This window comes from Lissotriton helveticus, chromosome 4_1 (genome assembly GCF_964261635.1).
Source record: "Lissotriton helveticus chromosome 4_1, aLisHel1.1, whole genome shotgun sequence".
In the NCBI taxonomy this organism is placed as follows: domain Eukaryota; kingdom Metazoa; phylum Chordata; class Amphibia; order Caudata; family Salamandridae; genus Lissotriton; species Lissotriton helveticus.
In genome coordinates this window covers 251,229,462-251,256,202 of record NC_136063.1, presented here as the reverse complement: position 1 = coordinate 251,256,202, position 26,741 = coordinate 251,229,462, and the positions used below count along the sequence as shown (strand labels likewise).

The following is a 26,741-nucleotide window of genomic DNA, read 5'->3' as shown; positions in this document are numbered from 1 at the left end:
TTGTGTTGTGTCTTAATTATTTACTGAAATTGTGTTTTTAAATGCTTTACATACCTGTCTTTGAAGTTAAACCTGTCTGCTCGCAGCCACGTTACCAAGGGTTGAGCATAGGAATAATTTTCTAAGACCTATGCTGGGTCCTACCATGTGTTAGTGGCCTTATTGCCAGTGGCAGACCTACATTTGCCCCTACCAATAACCCACTTTCCAACAGTAAGTTTTACAGACACATCAGAGGAGGTTGCTCAATAGTATTGCCCATCCATATCCAAACATATTCAACTATTTGCAAACCTATCCAACATGTATCCTTCCATCCATCATTTCTCTCATCCATCCCTCCATCCACCCGTTCACCCTATCCATTTGTTCACTAATCCATCCACTCTTCCACCCATCCATCCATACACTCATTCTTCCAGCCATTTACCCTTTCACCCAACCGGCCATTCTTCCACTTACTCATCAATCCACCCAGTCACTCATGCTTCCACCCATTCACCCTTTCAGTCATCCATCCATCCTCCCTTTTTCTCTCCATCGACCCTTTCACTTAGCCATCCTTCCTTCCATCCATCTACCCACCCATCCATTCTACTCATCCACTCATAAATCCATCCATTGACCCTATCCCTAATCCATATTTTCACTCATCCATCCATCCTTTCTCTCATCCCTCCACCCTTTCACTTCTTCACTCATCTATCCATCCTTTTGTCCGTCTACCCTCCCTTTAATTTACTCATCCATCTGTACATCTACCCTTTCACTCATCCATCCATCCCTTCACCATATCATTTCATCAATCCATCCATCATTTCACTCATCTATCCACCCATTCACTCGCCCATCATCCACCATTTCACTTATCCATCCATCCTTTCACTCATCCATCTACCCTTTTACCCGTCCATCTACCCTTCCACCCATACATCCATCTATTTACCTTTTCTCAAATCCATCCATCCTAACACTCACTCATCCACCACAGTTTTACCCATCCATCTATTTACCTTGTCTCTCATCCATCAATCCTTCCACTCTCTCATCCATCCATTCATCCTTTCATTCATCCATTCACCTTTTACTAATCCATCCAGCCATCCACCCCTTCCTTCACGTATTCAATCACCCACCATTTCATATGAATTATGAGCTGAGCCTTTGTCTGCAGAGTTGCAGACAAAAGAGACCAATCAAAAATGTCACCCTTGCTGTAGTTTCTAAAGCAAGGGGTGGGGGTAGGGTTCACTATGCCCCTCGACATATGCAATCGGAAAAAGTGGAAGTCATGAGTCATGCATGATGCACAGTGCCAGACCATGAGGTGACTGTGACATGGTGTTGTTTCCAGTGCTTTAAGTGTGATGAAAAAACTAGGGGGTCTCTCCAAAGAGGGTGTTCGATGTAATTAAGGATGTGGCTTAAAACACCTAAGCTAAAAATCGGTGCTTAGTATAGTGTACCGCCCAACTGGTATTTTTCCCCTTCTGTCATTGTATCCAGATATATAACACAACAATTAACATCACACCTACAACAAGCCAGAACTATTGGCATTGTCAATGGTTGTTAATTGCATAAAATAAAAAAGCAGCAACCATGGCCTCATTGAATATAATATTGAAAATGCATCAGTTCTAAAATGATGAGACTGTGAAAGAACTCTAGCCCCTTCTTTTTAACTTCTTTTACCAGTTTCTTTTCATGAACTGGATTCTCACGTAGCAGCATGGGTGTTCATCTGACAGAGTGCCCTGCCCTAGACCGAGGCTGGAGAAGGCCACCAAATGCTGTAACAGCTCAGACTGGCACATTGTCATTCTGTATGTGACAATCAGTCGCATAAAGAATGACAATGGGCGTGGTGGGGCTGCTCTTGTGCTTTGAGGATGAGTGTGAGGCAGCCCCATCAGGCAGCTGAGGCTTCATTCAGGGGAACAGTGCTGTTCCCTGCCATGCCAAAAATCACCCACACTCTCTGCCTAGGTTGGAATTTCACCATGGTAGACACTTAGTCATTCCATTGCTTCTTTGTCTCCTGGCTATCCTCGATGTTCTCGGAAGCCTTCTACCAGAACTTGGCCATCTGGTTTCTGAGGTATAGAATGTAGCTAAACACATCCGGAGGGGGTTCTTGGAAGCTTGATCCCACTCCTCCTTGACCAGACTGAGAGGTCCCCTTACAGGTTGGCCATGCAGAAGTTCAAATGGGTGAAGCTCACTCCCTCCTGTGGCACTTTCCTTTAAGCAACGAGCAGGCATGATAAGAGTACGTCCTACTTCTGTCTCATGGGCTCAGGTGGGCCCATAATCATGCTTTTGAGAGTCTTGTTGAATCATTCAAATAGCCCATTTGTTTGTGGATGGTAGGGTGTGGAGTACTTATATGTAACTCCACATTTCTTTGACATATGCTTTATGTATGCAGACAGGAAGTTGGTGCCCCTGTATGACACAATGTCTTTGGGGAAACCCACTGTGGTGAAAATCCCCATTAGGATCCTAGCCACTATAGGTGCAGTAATGGACCTCATAGGGAAGGCTATGGATACCTAGTGGAATGGTCCACCAAGACTAGGATAAACCTATTGCCTCAGGCTGTCTCGAGGGCCCAACGGTCCTACAAGATCAAATCCTGCCCTCTCATACGGTATGCCAACAACAGGCCTGGGAGTCAAGGTAGCTCTTAGCTTTTTCCCAGTCTTCCGACTAGCCTGGAAGGTAAGACAAGTACAACTGTATGCATCAATGCCTGTCTTCATCGAGGGCCAATAGAAGTGGGTGACAAGCCTGTCAAAGGTCTTGTTCTGTCCCAGATGTCCTGGCTGTGGTGTCTCAAGAGCCAGCCCCAGTAGGAAGGCCCTGTGACATTGGGGAAATACCTGTACACAAGTTGCCCAGTGCTCAGGCCTTAGGCAATCTTTATAGGAGGTCATTCTCCAAATATATGAGGTGATCTCCTGAGGTGTCACGATCTCCTGAGCTTTAGATTGCTGCCTCAGGTCCTCCAGGGTTGGGCAATCCTTCTACGTCATTGAGAACTCATTCCTGGTGGGTACCCTTCCACTTGCCATCCAGCAATTTCAAGCGGGGTGCCAAGGGAGGTAATGTTTTCCCCAATAGGCTCTGTGGTTGCCTCATGGGGCGCCTAATCCACCTGTGCTAGTGGAAATTCAGGGACTGGCTTCCTACACTCTTTCCTGGCAGCTGCCTGGGCCATTCTTCCAGACTCCACACCTTCTTGACTTCCCTCCTGGGCAGCCATGGACCTGGTGGTCGCACAGATCCACTCAGATAGCCATAGCATTTCCAGGTGTGACTTGAGCTCCACTTCGATCCAGGCAGTATGTTCTAAGTAATTCCCTAACAGACAGTCCATGGGTTTAGCAGGGCTCACAGCAACTTTTAGAAAGCCTGAGACCCACCCCCTCTTCAAGGGTAACAAGAGCCACAGGGTAGTGACTCTCTTCGCTGTCTGCTGCCACAACCTGGTGAAACGTATTGGGTATCACCTGCTCTGAGGACAACAGATGACACCTCACAGTAGTCATAACGGCTTCTGTGTCTCTCAAAGCCTCCAACTTCTACCCATTGATGATGACCCACTGCCTATACTTTGAAGAATTAGAAGACGTGTGAGCTTTGGGCACCATATCTGTATCACCCAGGGACAACTGGGTAACCTCACTCTTCTTTTCTCCACCGACTGGGGTCATTTCCTCCCCAAGCACTACACTGGCTATTCCCTGTGAGTGCCCACCACTGGGAGGGTGGTGCTCTCATGGAACACTTGGCATTTCTCTTGACATGTCCATATTTGTAGCACTCATAGCACTTCAATCAATCACTCAATCAGCGAATTGTAAGTACAGTACTCACCCGCGAGGGTCTCAAGGCTCTGGGAGGGGGGGGGAGTAGCAGTTCTGTTTAGTCGAAGAGCCAGGTCTTGAGAGCCTTCCTGAAGGTGTTCAGAGAGGGGGCGCATCTGATGTCGATAGGGAGCTCGTTACAGGACTTGGCCGTGATGTAGAAGAAGGCTCTTCCCCCTGTTCTTACTCTGCGGATGCGCGGGTTTTCGGCGAGGTTGGCAGAGCGGAGGTTTCTTTTGGGTGCGTGGAAGGTGATTCTTTGGTTGAGGTAATGGGGTCCTGTGTTGTGTAGGCATTTGTAGGCATGGGTGAGTATCTTGAATGTGAAAGTGGGTCTGCCAGAGGTGGTGGGCCACCAGGTTTTGTTCCATGCTGAAGGTGTGGTTCCGAGTACAAGGACTTCTGTCTTCTCCGAATTGAGTTTCAGGCAGCTATTGTTCATCCAGGATGCAACGTCCTGCATTCCTTCCTGGAAGTTGAGTCTGGTGGTGGTGGGGTCCTTGGTGAGGGAGAGGATGAGCTAGGTGTCGTCGGCATAGGATACAATGCTGAGGCTGTGCTGTCTGACGATGGTGGCGAGGGGGGCCCTTACGGACACATTTCCAGTTTTCTGATCTTTGCAGCATTTCTCTGGTTGCTATTTAGGGATTGCAGCCCTTTCTCCCTTTTGAACTGTTTTGGGGACCTTGAGAAAACTTCTTGTTTTTATTTTGATCTCCCCTCTCTTTCTTCTGTTGGAAACCCAGACCACCCTTTTGGGATTCCCCCGCAGATACCTTCTTAGACACTCTTGTGCTGACTCAGAGGTCTTCTTCGTCAGCAAGCTTCCTGGGATCATTATGTATGCTCTCCACTAGGCATTGGTGCTGCTCTGTAAAACAAATATTGAGCATGTGCTTTATCAAAATTAGGCTGTACAGCCCAGGAAAATCATCCACTTTGCTGCTCCTCACACAGCCCTTCTGTTCTTTGCTGGCATAATCTAGGAAATCCACCCAGGACTGATTTGGGAGCTTATGTCAGTCTCTGAACCTCTGTCAGTATTTCTCAGGGGTCAGCCTAAACTTAGCAACAAGGATTGCCTTCATGGGTTAATGTCTGGTATGATCTGCTGCCTCTAGTTTGAGAAGTGTATACCTCCCCACCGTGGGCATGTATTTCAATAGGTGACCCCCACCACCTTCAGTATTCCTCCAGGTCCTTCTGTACCCTGAGTACAACTTCATAAGGAGAAAATTACTTGCCTATAACATTTTCCACCATATAGTTAGGCACAACCTCCTGGGGTATGCTGACTCTCATCTCTCCGGCAGACACTATTAGTAGGCTGCTGCCATCAAGGTTTGGCCCTGTAGGTTGCCCTGCTTTGAGCTCCAGCTCCCTCATGCTCTTCTCATGCATCAACAGTAGGTATTTCTCAGCTAAGGCCCTTTCAGCCTCAGCTCTTTTCTCCTCCTTTACCAGCTTTCATTTGGCAAGCTCTAATTTGAGCTTCCCTGCCTCCCTCCTGTACTCCAACTCCTCTGGGGCCATGCCCCTGGAAAACACACTGCTCCCTGTGCGGGGAGTAAGTTCCAACTCGGGGTAAAGTCATGCTCCTCAGCTGAATGTTGCCCCTTGGGACTGGAATCCAAGTTTTGCTCCACATTAACCTCTCCATCATGGTCCTCTGTTGTAACTGGGAACTGGTGAGCCTCTGCCCATGCCCTCAAAGCCTTTGGATCCCCACTTTCCTGGTTCTCCTTTTGACAGGCAGACCTCTCTCCTGACAAAATTCCTTGAGCTCAGCCACAGTGTAGCTCTCCAGATTGACAAGCTCAAACTCCATTCTTGCAGGTGGGGCTATGGACACCAACAGTCAGGTAGAGCAGGAATGAATTTCCAAAAAGCAAAAAGGGCTAATCAGGGAGATTTTAAATCTCAAATGGTAGATATGGGTTGGTAGTGTATGCCAAATCACTATATGGCACTGCACAAACACAAGTCCTTATCCTCACTGCTGATCACCAATGTGAGGGACTGGGTTACTGGTTGACCCGGGTGTGAGCCCTAGTCAAGCTGCAACCACAGTCCCTGCCTGGGTAACGCACAAGCAAACCCCAAATTAACCTGTGCTCAGCACTCTGGTAGCTTGGCGCAGACAGTCAGGCTTGACTTAGAGGTAATGTATAAAGTATTTGTGCAACACTTCAAACAGTAAAACAATGAAAACACCACAAAAAAGATCCCACAGCAGGTTAGACAAATAGAGCAAAATTTTGATAAATTAAACAAGACCAAAACAACAAATTCTAATCAGTAGAACTGGAGTTATGGATTTTTAAAGAATAAAGTGTAAAAGGGTGCATAAAAGCACAGAGCGCCAACCGTAGTGGTCAAAGTCAAAAGTGCAGGCCAACCTAGTGGAGTACAGGTTGGATACAGTCCCAAATTAGTCCTGAAATTCTCAGGTTTTGTGGCAAGAGTCTAATTTGCATTGGAGAGGCTGCGATGATGACGGAGAGCATCGTATGTCGTGAAGAACAGGCCGGGCGTCATGGACAGGCGGGCTGGACCTTCTCATTTCCAGTCTCCCGTGAGCGGTCGATGCTGCAGTGTGAAGAGACAGGCTGGGGGCACTTCGCACTGATTTTAAATGCAAACGGCATGGTCTTGGTGTGAATGAACCCGTTTATGGTCGCGAAGAGCCCAAAAGCTTGATTTTGGTGCCCTCGACACACACCAAGGGTTCAAGTGGCATTTTCAAAATAGTAACACCAATTCCGAAATTACCATGAAAGAGGGTTTGTCATTACAATTTCATAGACATCATAAATTACATAGACACCAGCTCCCAGTTGGAAATTACAGCTTATTAAATATAGTAAGGAATCCCCAATGTTATCCTATGGAAGGGATGGGCCTCACAGTAGTGAAAAACTAATTTAGGATTTTTTCACTACCAGGATATTTAAAATGTAAAATTAATGTCCAAACTTGTAATTACACAGCACCCTGCCCAATGGGCTACCTAAGGCCCACCTTAGGGGTGAGTTATATGTAATAAAAGTGGAATTTAAGGTTTGGCAATAGGTTGTCACATTGAAAATAGAACCTACAGTACCACCCCTCAAACCTACCGTCTACCAATGGCAGCGCTCAGAAATAACTAATGGGCAGTCATTTGCGAACAAGGTACTCAAGGAATTTATAAGGCACATTCAATCTCTATCCCCTTTACTTAGGTGTCTGGGTTGCACCCCTCAAGCCAAAGGTATACAGAAAATACACTTCCATTGTCTGGGGTAGCTTTTTTCATCTTGTGCTCAGAAAAACCAGGGGCATCCATAATCGATCCCACTAGAACCAGTACTCAGTCCTACACTCAACATGCACACATGATGTCAGTGCCAGGTTCTGAGTTTCACATCACAGTGAAATTTTACACGTTTGGCCAGTAGGCCACCCTCACTCTAACACAGGAAATACATATGGTCACATTGTATCCAAAAACATGACACGCTGCCATATCTGTGATACACCTAGAGCATGGGCAGTAGTCTACTGCCTACTACGAGAGAACGCTGTGTGCCCCCTCCAGATCACAGAACAGATGCTGGACTTCACATTGAGAGGACTAGGCCTAGGCCTCTGCGCAGACTTCTGCGCATATGCTATATTAGCATGATGCCATTGCCAAAATAAAAGTCAAAATACCAGTTTCACTTGCAGTTGGGAACTACAGGCAGGGCTGCATGCCCTTGTAGGAGACATTTCTGTGCCAACAGTGTTTGCGCAATTATATATATGGACATGAAATTATTGTAGATGTACAATGTTTAATATTCTCAAATTAAAAATATGCTGGAAGGTATCACAATGCAAACTGACATTTTGTAGCAACATGCTTCGATATGTCAAACGTTTAATTAAAATGCTAAACAAGTAACTTTATAAATGTAGGAGCTGATAACGTATGTTTTATTAAGTGTAGCAGTGTAATTTGAAACTAACAATTTTTCAAAAAGATTTCAAATATCTTGTTTATTTTTTGAGATATGAAGGATTAACTATGCATTATCCATTTAAACGAGGAATGGATTCAATATTTGATTATATTTCTTGCGGTGGAGGTAAATCCATTTACTTTGTACCAATGGATTGTGCTGAGTTGTGCAAACAGCGGACAGAAAAAAGGCCTACTTAAAAAAAGCAGTATGAATGGACAGAGCTGTTAGAGCAATATGCCCTTTGCCTTTAATGTGTAAAAGGCCGTGATTAGCAACTCCTATTCAATGGGGATGTATTGTGTAGACTTGGCGGCTGTATGAATTTGCAGGGCGGTTGGCTAGTTTCCGTCACAAGCACGAGAGCTGCCCTTGTTCTTTTAATAGAAAATATTTGATAATATTTGATGATTGTGGAAACATCAGTTGCAGAGGAAATTTTGATGGTTTGCCTTTTTTATTTTATTCAGTTTTTTTGCTGGTTGTTTGAGTCTATGAACTGTGACACTGTCATTCAAACCTAGAGTGCAAGTGCTCTGTCCCAAAGTGTACTTTACATTGGTTTCATCTAATTGGCTTATTAAGCTCCCTGGTGGGCCAAGTTAGAGGTCCCAAGACATGCACCAAGGCATAACTGTTAGATGCTATATGTGGGACTGCAATCTGCACTTACATTACCCACATATATGACAACATTATATGGCTTCAGGGATCACTGCAACACATAGCAATCGAAAGTACATGTGACATGTGGAAAAGTACGCTTATAAGCCCACAGGGATGTGTGCTAAATATATCAAATTCGGCAGACTACACATTGGGAATAGTATGTCCTCATAGCAAACAATTACCCAAAAGCTGTTTTCACTTCATATGTAAAGCTGCATTTTCTATATATGAACAAAATTACTTGTACCTATCTAAGCATGGGAAAATGCTAGAGGGATGATTAACAGTTTAGAATTCAATATCAATGGTGAAAGCAGATTTTTGATCTCTTTAGTGGAAAAGTAACTTTAACAAAGTCTGCTCTGTGCTTTCTTAGAGAAATGGAGCTTTGGATCTGGTGTGATTCTCAGCTCTACTCAAGAGGCCCCATACACATCCTTAGCTGACAATGCCTTTGTCTCTGGCAATAGGAAAACAGTGGTGTTGGCAGCAAGTGGTCACTAAGGGGCATATTTATGAGCCCTTGCATCACTTTTGTGCCGCCGGTGCATCACTTTTTGTGACACACCAGCAGGGTAAAAAATGCGCCATGTTGCGTCATATTTACAAAGTTACGCATCTAGGTAGATGCATCACTTTGTAAACCCCTGCTCCACATTATACCTGCAGCAGGTATAATGTATGCAGGATGGGCCTTCTGATGCAAGTAAGCCCCATAGAAGTGACACAGTGAAATCTATGAAATTTCACTGTGTTACATCTAGGATGCAAATGCGTCAATATCTTATGCCCCCCTCATAGCAGGCGTAAGTCTGACGCAGGCACATTTAAAATGGGATTTGCCCTTGTGAAATGACCCATTGATGGATTTGAGTCACTTTTGCGACACACTCCAGAAATGCGTCATTTTTGCCCCTACAGATACGTCAGAAATATTGACGTATCTGTAACTCCTTGCAACATGATGTGTCATACTGTAAATATGACGCATCCAGCATGTCGCAAGGAGGGCGCAATGAAAAGTGACGCATCGCTGTTTTCACGCAGCGATGCGTCACTTCTCATAAATGAGGCCCTAAGTGGTTAGTCAAGTTTGAGGGGAAGAGGATAGCTGACTGAAGAAAACACAGCTGTCAAAGTTCCTATTCTGACTTGGAGATGCCAAATGGAGCTGCAAGGAACTACTACTCATTCTCAGAGTTACCTCAGACTTTTGGTATCCACCTAAAACCATTTCAAGACCTGGCAGAAGTGAGGACACCTCATCACACTGGGCAGATGACCAGAGGTAGTCAGAGCTCCTCTTGGTGCTGGAAGGTGGGAGCCATTTTGGATGAAGGACTCCTGGTAGGTTTGAAGTCAGTCAAAAGAGGAAGTGCTGAAAAAGGGAGTGAGAATTGTGTGAGAATATAGCTAGGATTTGGTGTAATTTTCCTAACACCGGCTAATGCACAGGATAAGATTGGCACCTCAGCACCTCTCCTCAGAACATTCTTGACCCTGAGAAAAAACATCTGAAATGTAAAGAAGATTCTGCCTAACTACTGGGGAAAAATATTGAAGTACTCCTGACTCCTGTTGGCACTCAGGAATTACAACTGCAGACATGCGGTAGGTGGGTAGTCTTCTGTTGCTGATACAGGGACACAAAAGGTAAAAGGGCTCCCTGCTCAGAAGCAAGCTCAGGTGGACATTTGCAGCTGGAACCAGTGTGAGCCCTTGCTGAGCAGAGATCCACTGCCTGCAAGCATCCCTGAGGACAGGAGTACTGTAGATCCCAGACGTGACTTTCCAAGCATCAAGAAACTTTTGGAATTCTTGGTTGAGCAAGAAGCAGGGACATAAGAGTGCAAGCAATGAGGTGCACCAGCATGAAAGGTTACTGACTCTGCCCCTGGCTTTCCAGGCCTCTGTGAAGCATAACAGTTTAATGGTAACTTTTCATTGTTTTCCTTTCTGGTGTAATGCCAGCCTCTGTTGGGCATTTTGGGTAATGTGTCTAGATTGAAAGTGCCCTTCAGATTTGTATTGTTCCAATGGGCATTGTTTGACTTTAACATTCTAAAACTCCGTATCTTAAAATTCAAAAAAATTATTTCTCCAGTTCATGTTATTTGATTTTATTGATTTCTGCTTAGTAAAAATTTCTATATTTCTCTCATTTGGTTTGAAAATTTTGTTGTGCTTTCTTGACTTTAAAAGTGTTGGGAATGCTTGAAAATAACACTCATTTCTGTGCAGAATTGCTTGCTGCTACGTCACAGCTACCAGGTATAACGCAAATATTCTCTTGGAACTTTGTTGAAACCTAACGAGGGTTTGTTTACTAAGTTTGTACGGGACCACTTCACGAATTTGAAACCCACTTTCCAAGACATACTTACAGAGATAACTGTTACATTTCTATTTCTGATATTTAGCTGCAAATGCTAGGGGCTTTAAGTGTGAAAACATGTTTAGTATGGGCTAAAAATGTTAAGCGGAACCACCTTTTAATTGTTTAAGACATGATGAAAGGAAGAACAGTTGAAGACAATTCCGGTTGCACCTGTGAGCTTTGCCCTGACCTGTCCACTTAAATACCCTTCATGAAAATACCTTGCTCCAGTCTGTGTTGTGAACATGGCCTCCGGAAATATTGAAGCGTTGGAAAGTGTGTTTGCCTGCGGGGGACTTTTGATCTTTAATGTAGTGGTTAAGTAAAGGTCCTTAAATAAAGAGGTAGCTCTTGATTAAAAGATCATTTCTTGTCAGCTACAGTGCCGACATTATGTAGTGGCTTAGACGGGTTGTGAAGAGTAAACTGGCCCTATGTTGACCTGGTATCTGGAGTGGGGCACCCCCACAACTTTTTCTCCAAGTGGGCAGGGTGAATGGAGACACTTCCTTGGAAATCCAAATGTTTGGTAAAGGCAAAAGTGCCTATACACAATTTTGTGGGAAGAAGCAATGAACCATAATTCCTACTGGGACCTGGCCTGAAAGTTAGGTCAGTGAGCCTCCCTTGAACCATGGCCAACTTGAGGTTCCACATACCAGGTGTCCCTGGCTGAGTAGGAGCTTCTACAAGTTAGTTCTAACATCCTAAATTCCGAACTCGGTTAAGGTCTGCCCAGTGATTCCAGGTGAAGCGTTTCCACCTCGAGCTTTATTTTGACTGATCTCTCTTTCTTGAGTTACCTGCCTGAGTGCAGCTTAAACCTGTTACAGCCTCCAGGTTGCCACCTGCTGAAAATATTTGAGGTCCATAAGGGTTTCTCAGTTTCAAAACTAAATCCTTCACTAAGACACCCACAAGTGCTAGAGTGTCAGCTACCGAGGTTTCTCCGGGTTCTGGTCAACTTGGTCAGCCTAATGGAAGACGCGTAAAAATGTATTAATTATATTTTCCGTGTTTTTTCTCTCGATTTTTAGGGTAACTATTTTGGTCAATATTTTTAATGAGGGTGTATTTGTATTATTCGGTTTAGTTTTGTTATTTTTTTGTGATACTTTTACCAATATTTATTGGGGACATATTTCAAACTTTACGAGTTTCATGGTGAAAACCTTCTCAAGCAGCAACCACAACCCTTTTCAGCATGAAGGTAAATCCAACCATAAATTAACCCGTGCTCAACCCTCGAGTAGCTTGGCACAGAGCAGTCAGGCTTAGCCTAGAGGCAATGTGTAAAGTATTTTTGCAACACTTCAAACAGTAATAAAGTGACAACATCACACAAATAAAATCCCACCCAAAGTTAGAAAAATAGAACTTTTTAAAATAAATTTAAAAGACGAAAATGACAAAAATCCAATCAGAATGAATGAATGAATGAAACAAGTTTTATGCGCAACTTAGCCCAAGGGCGTCAAGGCGCAGGGCAAAGCCAAATAAAAACAAAAAGATCTCAAAGGTTGCAGAGAACATTGCTTACTGATAGACTTCACAGAACAACCAGGTTTTTAAATCCCTGCGAAACAAGGCCAGAGATGGTTGTGCCATCAAGTCGGGGGGAAGGGAATTCCAGAGCTTAGAAGTAATGAAGGAAAAAGCTTCCCCCCCCCCCATCTGGCTTTAGCGAATCTGGGCATTTGAAGGAGTTTTTTTGTGGAGGATTGAAGGGCTCTGGTTGGAACGTAAGGAACAAGCAGGGACCTGATACCCTCCGCCCCATAGCCATAAATGGCCCCATGGGCTAGGCAGAGAAGTCTAAACAAGATCCTTGCCTGAATGGGCAGCCAGTGGAGGTTTTTCCTCACCAAGGAAGCTGACGAAAGTCTAGGGAGGTTAAGCACCAACCTGGCTGCCACATTCAAGACCATCTGTAACCGATGGACAGAGCTCTTGTTCATGCCCACATATAGTGTGTTACAGTAGTCCAATCTAGTTAATACTAGGGAAATCGTCGCCTGCTTCCTTGCATCTAAAGAAAGATAGGAACCTATCTTTTTGAGGATTCTAATAATCCCACAGCATGTGGATACGGTCCTGTTTACCTGGCGGTCAAATGAGAGGGAGGTGTCAAATAAAACCCCAAGGTTCTTAGCGAAAAGAGATGGAAGAGGACATTCCCCAAGGGAATCCGGCCACCAGTCTTTGGACCATGTATCCTGTCCACCGCCAAAAATCAGAACTTCAGTCTTTTCGCCATTAAGTTTTAAATAATTTTGCACCATCCTTCTCTTTTTTTATTTTTGGCAAATTCAGACAAAATACAAGTTCCCAGAGGGGAAAAGAGAAAAAGAAAAATACATTACAAACTGTATCATTTCATATCATAATCTGAGTACCAGGAATAGTACAAAAACATATAACATAACAATGGCATAACAGCAATAGAGAAAAGAGGAGAAGAGGAAAGGAGTACAACCTATTAAATTATTTAATCGATGACAGAATCTGAGAGTTCCCCCTCGTTAGTATACCACCTAGAGATAGGATCCCAAATCTGTGCTCCAACTGCTCTTGCTTTTCTACCTCTGGTAGCGTATATAGCAATTTCTTGTTTATAAATTGCGAGGAATCGGCTTAGCCACATCCAAAAAGTAGGGGGTTCCGGATCTTTCCATCGAGCAGCCAAAATGATATGATAAACGGCATACCCCACAAAAATAACCGCTTGTTCCTCATTATTGTGACCCAAAGAATCATCATGGCCTAATATATAAAGAGTTAGTGAATCTCTTATCTGATGTCCGAAGACTTGGGCCCAAAACTCCAGTATCATGGCCTTTAATGTTGCAAGTTCCGAACATTCAGAAAACATATGTAATAAATTGGCCAATGGTTGCTTACATCTTGGGCAGTTGTCGTCGGCCCGGAGACCCCAAACAAATAATTTTGCCGGTGTGTAATACAAGTTGTATATAACTCTGTAGTATTGTGCTTTTAAGTTAGAAGCTAAAAAGTATTTTGCCGAAAGAGCAATTGAGAGATCAATGTAAACATTGGGGTTTGCTAGTTTTACGGCCCAAGATTGTTCGATTCGCTCAAGATCGTCGGGGGTTTTTTCCATCAACAACTGATAAAGAGCCCCTATTCTTGTAGATTTTTTACCTATAACCTCAAGAAGTAGCAAATTATCCAATAAGGTTGTTGGTATGGCGTTACGGATACTCGACAATATTTGATAATATTTAAGAAAGTCACAGGAAGGAATAGAGTATTTTTCTTGGAAAGATTCAAAAGAGGTGGGGATATTATGTCCTAGAAAGTCACCGACTGTGTTGATACCTAGACGCTCCCACCTTTGCGAGGTAGTATCATTAAGAGAGGGGGAGATAATCTTGCTGTGCCACAAAGGAGTATATTTTGTAAAAGTGGGAATAGATAGATATTTAGAAATAGCTTTCCACACAGCCCAAGCATCTAGAACTGTCTTTAATTTAGTTTTTTTATAATACGAGGACTCTACCTGCCTTAAAAATAACCCTTTACACTTCTCACCAAGGCTGAGTTCGTAAATCGAAGGAATGAGTGGATCTGGGGGTAATGAGATACTTTTTTTATTAGTTAGTAGGGGATCCATAGATTGTATTAATGTTGCCCATAGATATAATTTTAGATTAGGAATAGCTAGTCCTCCTCTGTCTTGAGGTAATGACATCAAAGGGAGGGCTCTTCTTATCTTACCATAACTCCACATAAATTTAGAAATGGTAGAATCGATAGTCTTAATAAAGTTTACACCAGCCAGCAATTTTAGATTAGGAATAGCTAGTCCTCCTCTGTCTTGAGGTAATGACATCAAAGGGAGGGCTCTTCTTATCTTACCATAACTCCACATAAATTTAGAAATGGTAGAATCGATAGTCTTAATAAAGTTTACACCAGCCAGCAATGGAATTGCTCTAAAAAGATAGAGAATCCGTGGGAAAATATTCATTTTTATATAGTTTGCCCTTCCGATTATAGATAGATGTAGGTTATCTATTCTTTTAAGGTCCTTTTTAATTTTATCAATGAGGGGAGTGTAGTTCAGATGACAAATTTTATCCACCTCCACAGAGAGGCATACACCTAAGTATGTAGCCTCTTTAGCCTTAAGAGGGCTTTCATATTGAATATTTTTAGTAGCGAGTACCATAGTTTTATCCCTATTTAGGGAATATCCTGAGTAGGTGCCAAAGGCCTGGGTAACTATTTCGATTTCCAGAATTGCATCGGCAGGATTAGTGTTTATGATGGCAACATAATCGGCATATGCCATGACTTTGGTAGAATATGAACCTACCTTGACTGGTTGAATTGAGGGTGTCAAAAAAAGCTTCTGAATAAGGGGGTCTATGTATAAGGCAAATAATATCGGGGAGCATGGACACCCCTGTCTTGTACCTCTTTGTACCTCAATAAACTCTGACTAAACACCACATATAGAGATTTTTGCCCTGGGGTTGGTATATATGGCTTTAATGGCTTTAATAAAGTTGTTTCCAACATTTTTTCGTTCCAAAGAAACTGCCATGATACACGATCAAAAGCCTTTTCGGCATCGAGAAGGATCATCGACATCTCACCCCCCGTGGCGCCCATGATATCAAAAAGGGTAATAGCTCTTCGGGTATGATCTGTAGTGCCCTTCCCGGGAATAAAGCCGTGTTGCCAAGGGGATACGAGATGTTCGATGACCCCACTCAGCCGATTAGCTAGTATTTTGGCGTAAAGCTTTGAGTCAGAGTTTATTAAGGATATCGGCCTATACGATGAAGGAAGATGCGATGGTTTTCCCTTTTTGTGGAAAATTATTATATTCGTTTGTTTCCAAGAGTCTGGTGGAGTTGAGTGGTACTGTACTCCCAGAAACAAATCTAGTAGAAAGGGAATTATTTGATTACCTAGGATTTTATATAAATCCAGAGGAATTTTGTCTGGGCCCGCCGCTTTACCATTGGCGAGCTCGGATAAGGCAATCTCTACCTCCGTGACCGTGATTTCTCTGTCTAGAGTTGCTTTGATCCTATCATCAATCGTAATGTTTGAGTCTTGATCTGGGAGCCAGCTGTTCAAAAATGTTGCAATATCGGCATCAGAGTTTGAAACATCATTGTGATATAGTTTCTGATAGTATTTTTGAAATACTTTTACAATATCCTGCGTGGATGAGTATTTTTACCCTCAAATTCAATCATCTTTATGTTACTATATGATTGTTTTTGGCGTGTTCGTAGTGCCAGCTGCCTACCCACATTTTCCCCTGATTCATATAGCCTGGTTTTATTTGCCTGATAGGTTTCGGCAGCTTTCTGGATTAAAGAATTATTGATTTCATTCTTTAGGATCAGTATTTTTTTTAGGGTTTCTGAGGTTGAGTCACCCTGACCTATCTGAGTGGCATGATGGGTCTCAAGATCGGAGAGTTCTTTCATGAGCTGTAAATTGATATTATCCTCCTTTTTCCTTTTATTAGCTACGAATGAAATAGTTTCTCCCCTTAATGCCGCTTTGAAACAGTCCCAGACAGTTGTTCTTGATGCACTAAACCGATTGCAGTCAAAAAAATCCTGAGTCCATAATTTAATGTGTTTTATGTATTCCTGATTGACCAAAAGTCTTCTATCAAAGGTCCATTGGGTCTTTGGTTTTACCATTTTAGTAGTGTCAAAAATAAAGGTAAGTGCATTATGGTCCGAGATAGTTTTGGGGGATTTAATTATATCAATGATAACCAGACCCTCTAAAGATGACATAACGTAGTCAATTCGGACATATTTGTTGTGCGGATGAGAAAATTTGTGTAACCATCAACGTTTTTTCCGGACAGATCCCACACATCAAATAAATTATGACTTTCCATCAGCTGCCTTAATGCTTTAAATACCTTTGGTTTACGCCCATTATAGCTTAGAGACAAACGGTTATCAGCAAGCAATCCTACATCAATATTAAAATCCCCACAAAAAATAAGAGGGCCTGTCCAGGAGGCCAATTCAATTTCTAACTCCTGCAAAATAGTGGGATCATCGAGGTTTGAGCCATATACCGCACATATAGTGAGGCCGAGTTTTAACTGAACTATGGCCCATCTACCATGTTTATCAGCCAATCTGCGGGTCGGGTGACCCATTATAGGTTTAGCTAAAATAGCTACCCCTCTAGTTTTAGATGATTGGGATGTGGTCACCATAAGGTTGTACCCAGGTAGTTTAAGTAGTTCCCTGTCAGCATCTGCGATGTGTGTTTCTTGCAGGCACAGTATATCTACTGGGTTCTGACGTGTTAATTGAAATAACTGGGCCCTTTTGCTTCTATCATTGAGGCCTTCCACATTCCACGTACAAAGACTCACTCTCCCCATTTAACATGATGAAAGCCTATCCCAGTTTTAGTATACTGTTTACGTAAGCAGCTGTTAGCCTTGTGTTTTATATTGGTTCTTTGCCTTCTGCCGCATTGGCACCAATCAAAGTGAAATCTTTGCGCATTTTTTAACTCTTGAATGAATTTGCTCTTTTTTATATATTTCCCCCCCCCCCTTCCCCCCTGTTCCCACCGCCCCCTTCCCCGGCCCCCACCCCCCACATACCACCCGTTGAGGCATTTAGACTCTAGCAAGAGTCTGTTGTGATGGAGAGACACCCCTAACCAGTGCCACACAAATAAATCTTATAACTTCTAACAACCCTTAGCTGGGCTACGAAGGAGGTGCAAAACCAATGAAAACAAATACCAAAACAACAGCAACAAAAAAATAGACAATGGAACCATATATAGGACCTTATAGAAAAAGACCCTATCAGAAATAATCAGTACAGATGAGGCATCAACTACCTCTGAATCTGAGAAACAAAATAGTCATAGTAGTCCCCAAACAATTAGGCAATGTCTTAATATACTTCAACTATCGACACTTTTACAGACATTCCTGCAATCATATGGGTTTCTAGAGCCTAAACTTATATATCAATTTGAGTTAATTTCCACCAAGCTTCGCACATTAGAACCCAATGTCATAGGAAGATGAATAGATACAGCTTTAGGTCAAACTGTCTAGAAACTCCTTTGCTTTGATTTCCGAGGTGAAAAACTTGGCCTGGACCTTATAGATAACTTTTAGCGTGGCTGGATTATTCAGATAAACCTGAGTTTTTTTCTCCAGAAAGGGCTTGATCAATTGACGGAGACGCCACCTCCGCTCCACTGTAGTGTGGCAAAAATCAGGCCTAACAAAATATGAGATGTCACCTCTAGTCCGATGGGCATCTGGTCTTGCTTTCTCAGCGATAGCCTGGCGGAGAAGAAAATTTCCAAAATATACTAAGATCGCCCTAGGATATTTGCCCTGCAAGGTTGAGGCCCTTAGTGTAAATGGTGTTCTGTGAACTCGTTGGACTTCTAGTTCCCAGTTCCATGTGGCCAATTCGGGAAATGTATCCTTGAATAGCTGGATCACAAATACACGTATATTATCCCCCTCTATTTTTTCTGGAATGCCCAGTATTCGGAGGTTATTACGACGCATACGATTTTCCATTTCCTCCAGTTTCCATTTTACGTCCTTAAGTTCTGCATCATGAGCATCTACTTGCTCCTTAACAACAGTGGCTTCGGCTACATTAATTACTATGCGATCCTCCATATCGATCAATCTTATGTTAGAGGCTGCAACTGACTTGGAGAGTTTACGCACTACGCCTTGAACCTTGGGTAGTGCTTGTTGAGCCCTACGCCCATCTTTTGAAGTCTGTTCTCTATGGGAAGCTATCGCTTGAAGCACCGTGTCCATAACAGATGTTAGAGTGGCATTTTGCTGCTCAATAGAGGAAGTACCTTCGATATGGACTCTAGAGGGGGGATCCTGCAAGCTAGAAGCCACTGCTGGAGAGTAGTCCCTCATTAAACCAGCGGCGCCATGATGGATCTTTTTCTTTCTTAGCACTGTATGCCTCCCATCTCTGGATGCGCCTAAGGCAGCGTCAGGATCACTGTCCTGTGAGCTAATGTTAGACCCAGTGTGGAGATCAGAGAAGGAGTAGGAATCTGAGTTTGTATCCAGGTCATGAGACCAACTGGGATCTTCAGGCCCCTCAGAGATGGTAAAAAACGTTTCCTTGTCTGTATCCGAGGCTATGCCCGTCCCCCCCTTAAGATCGGACAAAGGGGCTGCTGTAGCCTGCAAAGGGGCTGCTATAACCTGCTCATTGTCTAGTGCCGTTAACGATTCTTTATGTGCCTGGTTCTGGATGAAGGTTGCTAAATGCTGCAGTGAGTTGGCATCCTCATCCTCATCAATCAGGCCAGGAGAGACAGTCTCTTCGGGGGGCAAAGTACTCGTTTGGAGCTGCATTGGACGTAGTTCTGTGGTAGTGAGGCTCAAAGAAGATATGGTATTAGGGAGGGTAGGTGTGACAGTAGCCTGTGCTTGGTGTGAATCAACTGCAGGCCTACCTTCCTTCTGGATCCGTTCCTGGTCTCCCTAAGCTGGCCCGTGCTCAGCTGCTGGCGTTGCTTGAGTTATTGGGGTTGTTGGAAATATTGCTGTGCCAGACATTCCTGAAATGCCCTTTGGCGCCCCATCCTTCCGGGTGTCTGCAGACACCTGTATTAGCACGGCTGGGTCGTCTGGGTCAGCTTCTCTTGAGGCTCTCGTATCAAAGGCTGATGCTGAGGCTGCCGGGGGAGCCGACGGCAAATTCACAGTGATGAGAGTTGTGGAGGCAGCGGGAGCCGGTCCGCTGCAATCAGCGTCCCGCTTGTTGCGTGGTGAGCGAGAGGGGAGGGAAGATCAACTGCAGAAGCGGGGCCAGCAGGTGTTTTTCGTAGTAGATCTACCACCGAGGGGCCCGGTCCCGGTGTGGCAGGTGTTTTTGCCTCCCTAGATTGCTTCTGGTTTGTCTGCAATTGCACACCGTCGGGGCCGATTGTTTCATCTGTCAACGAGCCCCCGGCGCGTCTTGCCGCCAGCTTGAGGTCGCGGAGAGCCTGTTTAGCCGCTCGAGTTTTGTAAGCGGCTGCAATCGCCGCTGCATTTTTTGGGGCCATCTGTTCAGTGAAACCAGCAGAGTCACCGACAAGTTCCTTGGACGTTCGGAGCCGCAAAAAAAGTCTCAGCACCGCAAAACCGAGAACCGAGGCCACCAGATGCAGATGTGAGCGGGACCACCCTGTTGCAGATGAAGGATCGGCTGTTTCTGTCGGGTAGGTTCCTAGCATTATCTGTATCCGCCATCCCACAGGTGATGGTATCTTTGAGTTCTTAGCGTTCACCACGCGGTTTTTCAAACTCGTTCTTTACTGTAACACATCTCTTTGCGCTATGACGGTCCCATTCCTGTGGAGCACCTCCTAGCCCATAGAATGAGGCACTGGTCATAGGGCGACTCACACCGGTCTAGGGAGCCGCCGCCATCTTGTCTCGAGCATTTTTCTCCTTCAATTTTGCACCATCCAGTGGGAAACTGCCTCCATACAGGTTTTAAAATTGAGGGCAGAGTCTTTCACCGACTGGGTGAGGGAGACCATGATTTGGGTGTCGTCAGCATAGGACAACACATCGAAACCATAGGATCTCACTACCTTAGCAAGTGGGGCCACATAGAGATTGAACAGAGTGGGACTTAAAGAAGATCCCTGAGGGACCCCACATTGCACAGGAGTGGAAGTAGACAGGAAGTCGCCCAATTTGACTCTCTGCTCCCTTTGTTGGAGAAAGGAGGCCAGGAGTCTGAGGGCAGTGCCCCCAACACCCATCTCCCCCAGCCTGGAAACCAGGATGGAGGGAGACAAGGTGTCGAAAGCTGCTGTCAGATCAAGTAGTACCAGCAACGTGATTTGCCCCCTGTCTACCAGATAGTCAGTTTTAAATATTTAAGCGAAAATAGCGCCCAAAAAGCATAAGAGGCCAACTGTGGATATCTGGTTGCACCGGACCAAGAGAAAGTCACATGTTCAGGGCGACCACTATCGAGCACGGCCTGGCTAGAGGGACTCCTTTAGGCCCACTGATCAAAGTACGTTTAAACCTGGCTTGAAGAACGTTGTGTGAATCCATGTCAAAGATACATTGCACAGCCGAAACAGTGCATCATTTCCGAGATGTGGAGAGGCTTCGATGCAAGTATCTGCGTCGTCGTTGAGAATCCTGTTGATTGGGCTTGCAATGCAAAGTCCAGCATCGAGGAAGCAGCGCACAGTTGGGGTGATACGTCAATTCCGAAGAGCTGCGAGGCTGTGATGCAGGGTCCGATGTCGTCATTGAGGCTGCAAGCGCCTATGCCTAGGATGCGTAGTGCAGTCAGGTGATGTGGCGGTTCCGAAGAACTATGATGCTCTGCGGGTCTTTGCTATGGGTCCAGTCCATGGAGCAGCAACAATGCATTGGTTCTGCTCGGGTTTGCACCATGCAGCAGAGGAGATGCGTCTAGAGGTTTCCTTTTGAAGTCCCCAGGCATCTAGTCTTCCCTTTTCTGGCTCCCGACTAACTAAAGGGGGTATGCAGCACTTTGTGTGGCGGCAGGACACAGTCTATTTAAGTTTAAGTGGGCTGTTCCCAGCTTCTTCCTCACATCCTGCCAGTGATGGCCCATCCAGGCACACCTAAGCTTCCTATTGTGTGTGGCTGTCGAGGAGGAATACAAAAAGGAATACACAAAGCCCAACTGTCAGCTACACCGAGTCGTGTTACCAGAGGCAGTCTACAGGCACTAAATGGATAAGACAGGAAAATGCCAACTCTCTGAAAGTGCCATTTTCAGAATTGCAATTTAAACCCCGACTTCACCATAAGTTAGGATTTTGAATTGTCACTCCAGAGACACCAGACATTAACTGGTTAGCTCTTCCCATTTGTATATTGCACTTATAAAATGTAATGGGACAGGCTCCAATTTTCTCCTATGGGAGAGATAGGCCTAGCAGTAGGACGCGCTCTGATGAAGCATGCTATACTGATCAATGCCGTAATATGGGCCATGCCATTTAGGATAGATAAGGATGGCACTGAATAAACAACATTGTTGCCTTGAATGCCCTTGGTGAGCATTCTTGATAATACATGAAATATAGTCATATTGCAAAAAAGCACAATTACCTGTGCACTGTAAAATATCCCATGACGACTTAGAGAGGTTTCATCAGTCTTTGCTCCCTCTTTGTTAGATTATTTAATAGGGTTATTGTAGCATACTAAATAAGAAAGCTCCGCTGCATCCTCCTCAACACTCGCTCCGCTCGCAAATACGCCATCGAACTCTGGGACCTCCTAGACTCCACCGCCCCCGACGTCCCCTTCCTGACGGAGACCTGGCTGAACGCCACCTCACCACCAGACATCGCCATAGCCATCCCACACAGCTACAAGATCTCCGGCAGAGACCACACCAAAGGAGTGGGAGGGGGAATCGCCATCATCCACAAAGACACCATCAAAATCTCGACCAACACCGACGACACCCTCACCACCGCCGAGCACATGCACTTCCAGATCCACACCGACCCCAACACCACCCTCAGAGGAACACTCGTCTACAGACCTCCCGGACCACGACCACAGTTCAGCGACACCATCGCCGACCTCGTCAGCACCCACGCCCTCGCCTCCACGGACTACATCCTCCTCGGGGACCTGAACTTTCACCTCGAGAACAACAACTACGCCAACTCCACCGCCCTGAACGACAACCTCGCCAACCTCAGACTCAAACAGCTCGTGACGACACCCACCCACGCTGCTGGACACATGCTGGACCCCATCTTCTCCACAAGCCCCCATGTCTCCTTCAACCACACCACCGTGATGTTGTGCGCCATGATGTCACTTGCATACTGCCTAACTAGGTTAGTCCCCCCACTTCATTTTTTTAGGACTTGTGCCCTGGTGGTGTCCTTTGTCTCTGCAGTCCCCTGTGAAGCGAAGGTCTCCAGGATGCCCTTGAAGTGACCCTGACAAGGTGTGTAATTGCACTAACACATTTTGCCTGCACTCGGTCCAAGCGGGACCTGGGCAAGATGGGGAGAAATCCACCTACTTGTTATAATTGTGGCTACACCCACCTCAGCAAACACTCTTATCTTGGGCAGATCACTGAATCCCAGCTCCTCGATTTTCTGCAAAAACTGTGCAATAAATGTGCAATCGGTTTTCTCCTCTGCAAAGACGGGAAATGAGGTGTAGAATGTTTCACGCCAAATCGCTAGAATTCAAATTTAAAATATATAAAACAAATTTTAAAATAAGCAAAGTGTTTTAATTTGAAAACATCTTATCTGAACTAGTTGTTAAGACTTGGCGTATTAGAGTGCTACGCCATCTGATCTTTCTACGAGGCATTCCTGCCGCAGAGTTCACTCGTGTTCCATGTCAGCAGCAGAGCTGTGAGAAGTGAAAAGTGTTGCCCTGCAGCGCTGCAAGCCACGCTCGAGTGATGGCCCGGTGCACCGCAGAATGTGTGCACGGCTACTTTCCCTTTAAGAATCCTTAGACGCATCATTACAGAGAATAGTGGAGGTGGGAAGAAAAAACGCAAGTTCAAGGCAGGAAAAAAAGTTTCCTTGGAGAAAAAATGCAGGGCCTGTCCCTCTGCCTGACGTCAGACCCGCCTTTAATAAAACCCTAAAGAGCCGGGGAAAGGACAGAGCTGGGTGCCGGGACCTGCCAGGCTGGGATTGCTGGAAACTCTCTTAAGTGGTGCATTTTTGGATTTTAAAACAAGGGTGCCATTCTGGGTCCAATCAATGTATCTAGCCCCGGCTGACAGGGATGAGGTGGCTTCTGCCCTGGGTCCTAGCAGCACACAGTTTCTGCCAGGTGAGTGAGGGGTGCACGGGAAAGGGGTGGGGGCATGGGGTGAGGATGCTGTCAATGTTCACACAGAGAGGGCAGGTCGGTGCACTTCCAGAAGTGGGACCTCGGGCAGTGCTGCATTAATTGCATTCATGTGTGTATTGATGTGTGAAGTTAGAGGTACGTGCTTGACCCGATGCAACTTTTGTTCCAGACAGTCTGAAAAGTTAATTACTGCTGAGTGTGCAGCGTGAGGGGCGCGCGCCACGACTCTGTGCTCGGCAGATTGGTAATGGTGTTTCCAGAGGCTACGCAGCGAAGGGTGTTATTTGAATGGGAAAGTAGGTGTTTTCAATGCTCATTTTTTGTGGAAAGGGCACAGGCTGGAGTGAGTGGCTGCGTGAGACACGACACACGTGGCAGCAGCTGCAGTGACTGGAGTGGGGGGGGGGGCAAGGGAGGAGAGAGAGGTATACTGGGAGCACAGCTTGACAGATGCGCCGGCGGACTCAGCACGGGGTCACTGTCCACCCCCTCTGCGCTCTGGGCACGAGAGCCCCTGGCACAATGCCCGTTCCGGGCACCGACAAGGAGGCAGGGGCGTGGCTGCCACAGAAGCCACTCATTCTGTCCTGGAGGGCTGGCATGCTCTGCCACCAGTGCTTACTGGGCACGGAAGCCCGTGCCAAATGCCTGTACTGAAGTGTCGGGTAGCGCTCAGCTGGGGGCACAGACTCTACACCTATGCCGGCCCGGAGCATGTCCTGACGTGGTCACGGCAGCCTCGGGTACCCTGTTCGCCTTCATTACAGCCGCCTTCAGCAGGGCATCCAGTCTGCACTGGGCACGGCAGGTGCTCCGTGCGCGGCTGCATCTGGCACTGAGCGAACCCCGGGCACTGCAGTCTTTGCACCCAGTCAGGCATGGGCACTGTAACGCTGGCACGCTGGCACACAGCCAGACAGGAGCACAGGATCTCTGCCACCCGGCGTAACCTAAGTCGGGAGCCCCCGGGCAGCCTGGCACCATCACCTATGGCACGCGACCTGCAAGGGCCACTGCCAAAGGTGGAACCCGGCTGTTTCTGTCACACCCCCTAGCCAAGGAATGACAACTTTTGGCATTCAGCCTACTCCTGGCAAGGTATCGATAATACATAGCCTGAGCTGAGCATGGCAACCTTTGATACCCTCCTTGGCTAGGGCATGACAACCTCTGGCACACAGACTACTCAAGGCAAGGTACCGCTAACACCTAGCAAGCCTGGCCTGAGCCTGACAGCCTCTGGCACCTAGTGTGGCATGGGCAGGGTGCCTCTAGCACCAGCCTGGCATGAGCATGGCAGCCTTTGGCACCTAGCGTGGCAGGTACATGATACATCTGGCACATAGCCTGACCTCATCATGGCACTCTGGCACCTAGTGTGGCAGGGACATGGTACATCTGGCACTTAGGCTGGCCTGCGCATGGCAGCCTCTGACAACTAGCGAGGCAGGTTTGTGGTACCTCCGGTACATAGCCTGACCTGAGGATATCAGTCTCTGGCACCTAGCCTGGCAGGGACACGGCACATCTAACAGCACCTACACTGACATTGGCAGGACAGCCTCGCGGGGATCATTGTCTAGAAAGCGCTCTCATTGTTCTGGATTCGAACAAACGCGGAACAAAATAAATGACGTGTTCGCCCACGCCAGGAAGGTGTGTGCATGGAAGACGGAACACTGCTCTTTGTACAGAGAGACCCCCATCGAGTGTTGGGGGGGTACTGTACACAGTGGACTTGATACTTGAATAGGATTTCTTTAGGGATTTCATGTAGACTGCTCTCAAACCGACCAGGCGTGCCAGCCATGAGCCTGGTACAATTCTCGCTTGTCCCATGTTTGCAGGTGCGAACTCCAGGTGCGAGTGGCGCCATAGAGTCAGTGGGTGTGTAAAATTAACAGTAAACATACATATTGAACGCGGACGTCAGTTAGAGCTGCCCACTAGCTCATATTAGGCAGGTTCTCAGCAACAGAGGGGTCATCTTTACCAACGGTTTCGCCAGGTCACAGGAAGTTATCAGCAGCTGGCCCCGAACCACCGAGGTATCCCACCGAGCTACCACAAAGACTTCATCTCGACCTGCCAACTTCTAAACATTTTTCACGGAGTGAAAGGAGGGGACGGACCTTGGGGCGAAGTTTTGTGCCCACCACTGGCTCTGAGACACTTCTACTACCGCCTCAAAAAAGATTCCCAGTCTGCCTCCGATGCTTTAATGGAAATCGCTGTATAGAGGCTGCAAACAAAAGCTGAAAACTTGTGACGTCGGCTTCACAGTGAAGGGAGCTAATATCGGGTGGCACAGGGTGGCACCCCCAGCGGCTCTGTGAGGAGAGCCGCTAGGGGTGCCACCCTGTCGGAGCTAACGATTTAGGAATTGGGGAACCAGCGACGCTCGGTTCGATTCCCGGCGTCGGATCAACATCCTGTGATTCCGGGCACATTTTTTCATCTTCCTATGCCTAAAAATGAATGTGCGTAGTGTAATGGTCCTTATCTAAAGCAGCGCAGTGCCTACGGGAAGCTCGAATTACCCCCCTGACCACTAATGCCTTCTACACTGCACCGTGTGTCTGTTCTGAAGTGCAGATTGTGTGCTCTAATCAGTGCGGCCACAGTGAAAAATAAAATGATTATTCAGTGGGTTGAGCTATTGCTGCAGCGACTTTTCTGTAACATACCTCACACGGGCGGGAACCGCACCGCCGTATGCCATTCATACACTAAATGTAAAATGTAAATGTATCGCACGTATCACCCCCGAAGGCGTCTCAAGGCGCTGTACACATACCACTGTGGAACCCTTCCTGGCCTTTTCCTGTGAAGTGCCCACTCCTGGGCACCCCCAAGGTGAAGCCAGGCATCCCAGCGCTGTTGTGGCCCTTGTGGAGATTAAGCAAGCTATTGCCCAGAGTTGCTGAGTGGGACCCATGCTTAGAATAGGCACCGAGGCAAGAAGTATC

At 46.0% G+C, this 26,741-nt stretch overlaps 1 protein-coding gene across 2 annotated transcripts in view; it reads left to right on the top strand.

The window, feature by feature from the left end:
• Window positions 1-23,573: 23,573 nt before the first annotated feature.
• CCN4 (cellular communication network factor 4) overlaps window positions 23,574-26,741 on the top strand; it is a 205,387-nt gene continuing 202,219 nt past the window's right edge. Inside the window, exon 1 of one of the 2 annotated variants that reach the window (XM_078686735.1) lies at window positions 23,574-23,751. In XM_078686735.1, the coding sequence (XP_078542861.1) occupies window positions 23,704-23,751 (48 nt within the window). In that variant the 5' untranslated portion in view covers window positions 23,574-23,703. The remainder of the gene's footprint in view (window positions 23,752-26,741) is intronic. The other variant, XM_078686736.1, reaches the window with a different exon arrangement.